Source organism: Neomonachus schauinslandi, chromosome 7 (assembly GCF_002201575.2).
Source record: "Neomonachus schauinslandi chromosome 7, ASM220157v2, whole genome shotgun sequence".
NCBI lineage: Eukaryota > Metazoa > Chordata > Mammalia > Carnivora > Phocidae > Neomonachus > Neomonachus schauinslandi.
The window spans coordinates 110,500,593-110,509,658 of NC_058409.1; the positions used below are offsets into that span (position 1 = coordinate 110,500,593).

General features: G+C 48.6%; 1 protein-coding gene across 1 annotated transcript; it reads right to left on the bottom strand.

The window, feature by feature from the left end:
* Positions 1-633: 633 nt before the first annotated feature.
* Positions 634-4,789, bottom strand: ADRB2 (adrenoceptor beta 2). The gene has a single exon (XM_021696962.1). It carries the CDS (start codon positions 4,601-4,603, stop codon positions 3,347-3,349), a length of 1,257 nt encoding a protein of 418 aa, XP_021552637.1. The 5' UTR covers positions 4,604-4,789; the 3' UTR covers positions 634-3,346.
* Between the last annotated feature and the right edge of the window lie 4,277 nt (positions 4,790-9,066).

The window sequence follows — 9,066 nt, forward strand, 5'->3', positions numbered from 1 at the left end:
TCTGTTTAGTATTATTCATCTTCTGCTACAGAAGGTAGAGACTGAAGCCTCCGCTCTTCTCACGCTGCTCACGGTAGGTGCTCCATAAATGCCCCTGACTGATTCTAGCCTGCGCTTCTTTTGGTAGTAGTTTCACCAGAACTATACTAAGTGTTGCGTGACACCAGGTCCTACTTCCAAGCCCCCTTTGCCCCAGATTCCTTCCCCTCGTGGTGACCTCAGTGGGGAGGCCCACCCTGACCCGCCACTCGGTACGCCTGCCAGCTTGCATCTCAGGATAAGGTTCTCGTTTGACAGATTCTGGGAACTTGCTGTCCAGGCAAAGAAAACTTTATGATGATGCATCCAACACAAATCTTATGTAACCAACCTGTCAGCAAACGGAGGGACAGAGGGACACCGACAAATGCCTGCCCACCTCCCCCCATCCAAAGCGCAAAACAAAAGATGACAGAAAGCAAGGGATCGAGACCTGCCTAAAACGCCCGTTTGTCAAGACCCTTAAAACCGATCAAAGTTTTTATATTAAAAGGATTCCTAAAGGAATATGGCTAAACTCCCTTGTACCTGAATTTTAACTGAAATTACATCAGATGCTTCTCTAACCAAAAGAATATATATACAACATTTTTTTTTAAAACAATGTTTATTGTCCACGGGACTTACAACGATAACAGAAAAGTTTACAACATGTTTTTTTCTACTTGAAATTTCTACCTGGAGTGGCTTCGAATTCCTGGTGGGCTAAGGAATCTTGTAGCTTCCCCCTAAACGCTGAGGATATCCTAGTAGACTCTTGTTGAGTAAAAAGAACAATTCTTTCTCTTGCCTCTATTGCGGATTATTTGGTCATTGCCTGAATTTTGAGCTAAGGACCTGAGAGCAATAAAAACATCCACTGAAAGGAGTTTGTTATATGACAGCCCCAGGGAAAAGCTTCCACAATTGAGGGTGAGGACAGAAGTCAATGACCATGCAGGGGAGGGAACACAGCGGTTCCTGAACTAACAGCCAACAGTTGCCTTCTCCGGCTGTAGCCCCGTCTCTCACATCCTTGGCTTCTTACCTTGGGCAGGTCATTACCCCTCACAGATTTTTCATCTCCTTGGATGCCCAATGCTTTCTATGGGCTCTTGCAAGTCCAAGATCCGGTGAGGCTACCAGGAGGGTGAAGATTAGCTGGAGAAGCGGCCCACACCTCTGGGTGGGGGGCCCAGAGCAGGTGGAGAATGTGAGAACGGGCAGGTAAGCCCTTGGAGAAAAAGCAAAAGTGCTGAAGGGCACCCACTTTCCCATTCGTCATGGCACGTTCCAGAAACTCGGGCACCTAGCTTTCTCCCGAGAGCTGAGTGTGCACCCGGACACCCATCACTGAGCTGACAGGAAGCAGAGGAAGCCAATGCTTTTCTGGTTGGGGACCTTGGCTGGGACAGAAGGGAAGAAAGAAGTGGAGTCAGCTTCAGGAGCGGGTGAAATGGCAATGAACCTGCAGGCTGATCCTCTCCAGGCTGGCGTTGCCAAGGAGGACGGTCCACTCGGTCAAACCTGGGCCAAGCTCTGGCTCAGACACACGGGCAAAAATAGAAAGGGGGTGGGAGAAGAAATGTGTTTACTTTTGTGATTTTCCCTCCTGTGCCTCTTCACGGTATTTGAATCTCTCCACAAAAAAGCAGTAGGACTCCCAGGCCTGGCCTCCACGGATAAGCCCTACCAAACACTGCACGTCCCCCCCCACCAATACAGTCAGTGTCGGGGCGGCTGGAAGGTGAGTTCGGAAGGCAGCATGGGGGGTGGAGGGAAGAACGCTGGCCCGGGGTCTGTCACAAACTGGGCGACCCATGGAAAATCCCTCTCGGATGCTCTGCAAAATCAAGTGGTGGCATTAGACAGAATCTAAAAATCTAAACAGATTTCTATCTGTGGTTCTCAACCAGGGGTGACTTCACCCCTCGAGGAGTATTTGGCAAGGCCTGGAGACATTTTTGGTTGTCACAATTCAGAGGGCGCTCCTGGCACCTAATGGGTAGAGGCCAGGGATGCTGCTGAACGTCTGACCACGCATAGGACGGCCCCCCACCACGGAGAATCATCTGGCCTGCAAGGTTAATAGTGCCGAGGCTGAGAAGTCTGGCTTTATACCCGAGTGAGGAGGGTTTATACCCGAGTGAGGAGGGTCAAAGGGAGAGGGGGAAAGAGACAGAAGTAAAGAAGGAGGAGGGGCTGCAGTCCTGTTCCGAGCTCATGAGGTAATCATTGGGTAAGTGTTTTCCAGCTTCCTCCCTATGACCAGTGCCCTTTTCAGTTTCCCTTGGAATTCCAGGGCTGTGTTTTAGTGGCTTGCTCGTAAGAGCTTCTTCCTTATCTTTAAAATACCAAACCCTGACGCAGTGCAAAGATCTCCACTATAAGATGCAGCCAATATATAACAAAAGCAGCTATTAAACAAGTAGGACTGGAAGGTGGGCGGCAGGGGCGCACAGAGGGACAAAACAGATGCCCATAAGTCCGCTTCTATGAGTCAGTGTTTCTGCTGTAACAACACAGAATCATCACCATAGGACCAGCGAGACCAGCTATGCTGACGGCAGGCAGAACTGCTCTGAGGCACTGGCATTAGGAGAGATACAGGTTTGCGGCGGCAGATTCAAAGGCAAAGGAAAGGGTTAAGCAATCAGTGCATGCCATTCCTGTATCATTCCATATTAAGTCCCTGGGCAGTTATTACAAATAGTTACCTGCGGTTTCCAGTGGGGGAGGCGACCACACTCCGGTCAAGGGGTTTTGGAGAAACAGGTGCAATGAAGTCATGGTCAAACACTTTATTTACTGTAAACTTTAGACTTTGCTCAGGAACACAACTGAAGCTGCCCCTCAAGTCCCTGCCTACAACACCCTGTTTGAGCAAATAAGAGGAGCAGGGAGAGTCCGGGTTCACAGCTGAAAGGTCCGAGATACTCAAGGTCCTCCAGTGCAAGGGTGCAGGAAGGAAAGACTCCTTCACATACAAATTACCAGCAGCAATATATATTACCCCTAATACTTGACCAGTGAGGTAGATCCATGGGAAAAGTCATCAAAACATAGCAGCCCCAGGTCCTCTGGGACTGAAGCCTTTCAGACACAACCTGACACGTTCCATGCAAAAAAAGGAACCGAACTGTACAAGAAACAATCACTCGAATATGCTTTCTCTTTTTTACAGCTTAAAAAAATAAAAAAAGGCAGAAGGCTGTCCTTCCTCCTGCACATCTCTATACAATTTTAGTCTAAATGTATCACACTCAAGTTAAATAGTCTGTTTAGTGTTTTGTTGGGGGGGGGGTTCATAAAAAGTAGAAAAACTGTATTAGAGCAGTGAGTCGTTTGTACTACAATTCCTCCCTTGTGAATCAATGCTATCGTTAGGCACAGTACCTTGACCGTTCAAAAGGTCTTCCGTGCCTGGGGGGTCCTCACACAGCAGTTCGCTGTCTTTCTCCTGCCCCAGGTGACATCCACTGTGCTCCCCAGCATAGTCGGTTCTGCTGCTACTGTTGTTGGAGTAGCCATTCCCACAGGCCTTCAGAGAAGACCTGCGCAGGCACAGAAGCTCCTGGAAGGCAATCCTGAAGTCTGGGCTCCGGCAATAGATGAGGGGATTGAAAGCAGAGTTGACATAGCCCACCCAATTTAGAAGGATGTAAACTTCCTTGGGGATGAGGTTATCCTGGATCACGTGCACTATGTTGACGATGAAGAAGGGCAGCCAGCACAGGGTGAAAGTGCCCATGATAATGCCCAGAGTTTTGAGGGCTTTGTGTTCCTTCAGGCAGAACTTGGAGGCCCTGCGATGTCCATGCCCGCTCCGCCCATCGTGCTCCACTTGGCTGACGTTTTGGGCATGGAAGCGGCCCTCAGATTTGTCAATCTTCTGGAGCTGCCTTTGGGCCACCTGGAAGACCCGGGAGTAGACAAAGACCATGACCACCAGGGGAAAGTAGAAGGACACGATGGAGGAGGCAATGGCATAAGCTTGGTTCGTGAAGAAGTCACAGCAGGTCTCCTTGGCATAGCAGTTGATGGCTTCCTGGTGGGTGGCCCGGTACCAGTGCATCTGGATGGGCAAGAAGGAGGTAAGGCCTGACACGACCCACACCATCAAAATGACCACCCGGGCCTTATTCTTGGTCAGCAGGCTCTGGTACTTGAAGGGTGATGTGATAGCAAAGTAGCGATCCACTGCGATCACGCACAGGGTCTCGATGCTGGCCGTGACGCACAACACGTCAATGGAAGTCCAAAACTCACACCAGAAGTTGCCAAAGGTCCACATTTTCATGAGGATGTGGCTGGCCCCAAAGGGCACCACCGCCAGGCCCATGACCAGGTCAGCACAGGCCAGGGAGGTGATGAAGTAGTTGGTGACCGTCTGCAGACGCTCGAACCTGGCGATGGCTGTGATGACCAGCACGTTTCCGAACACGATGGCCAGGACGATGAGCGACATGACGATGCCCATGCCCACCACCCACGCCTCGTTCCGTTCCTGCGTGCCATCTTGGTCCGGCGCGTGGCTTCCGTTCGGCGCCAGCAAGAAGACGCTGCGGTTCCCGGGCTGCCCCATGGCGCGCAGGCTGGCAGGTGAGCGCACTGGCTGCCGGCGCACCCGCCGCGCCTCAGCGGGCGGACCTCCCGCGCGGCGCTGCGGGCGGCGAGCGGACGCCGGGAAGCCTCATTCAGCGGCCGGGGGGTGGCTGTGCTGGGGGCGCGTCCTACACTCAGCTTGAGGGGTGCTCCGGACTCCCCGTGCGCGTTGGACCCGGCCGGCGTGCTGGAGAAGCCGCCCCGGAGTGCGCGCTGCCCGTTATGTGCACAGGACTTTAGGGAACTGCCCTCCCCGTGACGTACGGCAACTTTCGGCCAATGGCGGGCGGGCAGTCCCGAAAGGGCGAGGTCCCCTCCCCTCCCCGCCCTCCCCTCCCCTCTCCCGCCCCCTCCTGGGGCTGGCCGGGGCGGGGCCCAGCTGCTCCCGGGTGGCGGGCGGGCCACCTCTCCCTGCCGGGCTTCCCGGCTGGCCCCGAGGCCTGCGGCTGGGGCTGGCGCGCTCACCGGCCGACCCGGGAGCCTTGGGCTCTTCTGGGGGCTGCTACCTGTCCGGCCTGGGCGCCTGGGCGGCCGCTCCCCAGCATTCGGAAACAGAGACGACGGTGCCCACCCAGACACGCACGGACAGGCACACAGGCACCCCGACAGACATGCTGAGACTTATACAGAACCACAGCCACCGACACGGAGACACACCCGTCCGGCGCACCCACAAGCACACTCGCGTGAGCGCGCACACAGAAGCCCACAGCACAAAGTCACCCCTGTCCAACAGAGACGGGGCCAAGAAACAAACACAGAAGCACCCAGAAGCCCAGAGGCACGGGCACACACACAGAAAGAAGTAAACAACACACAAACGCTCGCTTGGGGGGCAGGCAGAGCGCCACAGATTCGGACGTCCCCGTCCAGGTACTCCAAACCCCCTCACTTGTGCATACGACCCCCCAAACTCCCCCTCCCCCCGCAACACACACACGCACACAGGGCACATTCCCTTTCAAACATTTGGCAGGACCACAGGAGGCTACTTCAACAGCTGCCCGATTTCCTCAGCACGCTCACTGTCAAGTACTTTTGGTGCCCTCCTTGGGAATTTGCAGGCATTGAGACATACAATTTCACCCCTTGGTTTTCATTCGGAGCTGGAGCTGGGGTACGCATGTATGCATTTGAGGACAGAAAGAGAAGGTTGTGCGCTTAAATGTGTAATTCTTGGGAATGTGGCATCACTCCCTTGTTATCTGTGGGAATGAAGATGAGTTGAAAATGGAATAATTTTCCTTTTAACCTCATCTTCTTCAGCAAGCCCACTGCAACTAGAAAAATCCTTTCATCTGCCATGCAGTTTGTTGATCTGTTGGGTCGAGCCATATGAAATTGCAACTCTTCTGTGGTTTCTGACTTTAAAAGTGTCAATTTCATATGGCTCAGACTATTAGGATGTGTTAACATTAAGAAAGTTTTGAAACCACAGGAAAGAAGATAATTTCTCCTTTAAAAAAAAAAAAGTCAGACCAAGCCTTCAGACTAGGGTCTTTGTCCGGGAAATATTATCCTTTGCATCTGGGGTATGACTTTACTGATAAAAAGAAATTAATTTTCAGGGTTTGATTTCACAAGTATTAGTAGCTTCTTTGAAAGACTGAAAGCATTTCATGCAGTGTAACCAAACATACTTTGTAGATTACATAATAACATAACAATGGCTAACATTTAGGGAACATTCTGCTGTGTACTTTTCATGCATTATTCCATTTAATCCTTCCCACAGTCCCATGGTGGGGGGGAGTACTATTTTTAGCTTAATTCACAAATGGGGCTCAAAGAGGAAAATAGCTTGCCCAAGGGCATAGGGCCAGGCAGTGCCAGAGGCAGGAGATGAACCCAGGTCTTCTTGACTCTAAAACTCATCTTTTTGAGGTACACTATCATCACATGCAGAGGGGAATGGAGGCTAGACAAGAGACTACAACCAGAATTGGAATACTCAGGTTCCAGACCCCCTGTCATAGCACTTTCTAGCTTACCTTCCTTAGGCACATCAAAAAGATGGAGCCTAATTTCTTCCATCTCTAAGTGGAGAATAAAGTCACTTCCGTTGGGCGGAGTGAGAATGGAATATATGATAATAAATGTGAAAGTACTTTTGCACATATATATGCCACACAAACATGGGTTATAAATGAAATGTATACAAATCACTTAGTAGTTTAGAACGTGTTTTTAGTCTTCTCTAACAGAACAATCAAATACTTTAGGACAAAAGTAACTTGGGTGTTTACTGTAGAAGTAAAGCTCAGAAACAAAATTTAACCTGCATGCTCCCTTTAACTTCCTTTACCAGCCAGAGATTGTTTTCACAGGACAGATGCCTTAAAAAGCAAATATTTCCCATCAAAGGCGCAAATATTAATTAAAGATCAATTATGTTCCTATGGTTTTCAAAATATACCCACCCCATATTTGTGTTTTCCAAAATTGGCTCTGGTATGATGCATTTTAGGAAGAAGCAGTGTCTGTTATGCAACACAGTTTCTTTAAATATACATCTAGCCCAAATTGTGGAACTAAGCCATTTAAAACCTCCTTCCTGTTTGCGAAGCTATGGAATAAATAAGCATATTGTTTAACTTTCCCATAAAGACAACAACAAAAAGAACAAAGAAAGCCCTTTCAAGACAAACACTAATTGATCATTTAGATATACATGTAAGTCATCTAAAAGTTTAACTTTGACTATTTTGGGAAACACCTTTTTAAAAACCCACAAACACTAAATCAAGAAGGGAAGACGGCTTATGTCAACGAGGAGGTTCCAGGTTCTTACCCATCAGCTTTCCCAAATGGACAATCTCTCCTTCTCTCCCCCCACCCCCTTCTCACCTTTTCTTTCTCTCTCCCTCCCTCTCTCCCTCCCTCTCCCTCTCCTTCTCTCTGCTGCATCACCAAGCTGGTAGGAATTTCAAGATGCTGTCTTCACACCAAGAGTCTTCTCCTGACCTCCTCTTAGAGTTACAGGAGTGGAGAGAGTTAGAATGGGACAGAGTTTAATAGATCATTCCGTTCATTTCCCCCCACCCCTCCAGTTTGCAAATGAGGAAACTAAAGTGCAGAAGTAAGAAGTGTCTAGTCGAAGGTGGCAGGCAAGATAAAGGGTCCAGGCCTGCTCTTCGCCCAACGCTGTCACTTCATTTCCCAGCAGAGTACTTTGGCCCTGCTCACTAGGCTTGCAGCCTTAGCGACTTAGTGCTTCAGCTGAACTGGGAAGTTCTTAGACTACATGCACCTTTATCTGATGTAAGAAAAAGCAGGCTCTTTTATGGTAATTGATAGTGTCTAATTACATATTTTGTCAATCCCTTAAGACACTGATTTGTCATTTCCTGCCTGCCAAACAGAAACAAAACAAAACAAAACAAAACACATTTTGATTTACTGAACAAACGTTTGAATAGGAGTAAGGTTCCGTGGTGCCAGGGAATGTCCTCACACCATTAGCTGGACAGCTTAGGAAAATCTTATCCCGTTCTTGGCTTAGATGAGATTCCTTTCATCTTTATGATCCTCTGAGCAGAGAAAAATCTGTAGATTTCTTTCTAAATAGTGGTCTTAAATGTCTGTCTTGAATATTACCTCTGTATACCTTCATCCCATTAAATTTACATTAAAGGAGATTAAATGCATGTAAAGTGTTCAGCATCCTCCCTTGCAAAAGAGATAACTCTTACTGTTCTCTTATTTTTGAATCAAAATGTACATGTAGAATGCACATTGATCTTATCAGGTCCTATGTGTGAAAGGACACTTTGAACGTGAATAATGAGTAATTTGTTTTTAATTTGAATTTCTGTGAAAAAGAATGAAAACAGGGACAAAGCTTGGTGCCTTAGAAAGAAACATGACTGAAAACTTACCATTACCACTGAGTTATATAATATGCCGGGTGGAATGTTCATGGTTTTTGAATGAAGCATCTTACAGTCTGACCAGCCCCTTACACAATACATGCACCAAAACTCTCAGACAGCTCTAGCAAGGGCAAGCTCACCAGAACCTTCTGCCTTTGTATGTTTCTGACTGTCCAGATAGTGAACTGAAATCCATCTTACAGCTTCTGCCTGCGGATTTTAAGTCTGCCCCCTTGAGGCCACTCAAAACAAGCCTCCTCTCTCTTCCCCAAGACTGTCCTCAAGCTTTCGGGAGAATCCCTTGGAGTTCTCCTGAGCCTTCCCTTCAGCTTAAATATCCGTTGGTCCCTTGGGTTTGGAGACTCCTTTACCATCATGGCAAATCTATTCATACTTGGGTCTGTCAGTGTCTAAACTTAACATCAATACCTGGAATGATCATAAACAAGTCCTCAAATAATCAATTTGCAGTCACCTTGGCAACCACAAAGAAGCAGAGCAACCAACAAAGCTTTTGGAACAGCTGATTATACCAGATGAATTTAATTTCCTGCTGCGCTAGCGTTTTATG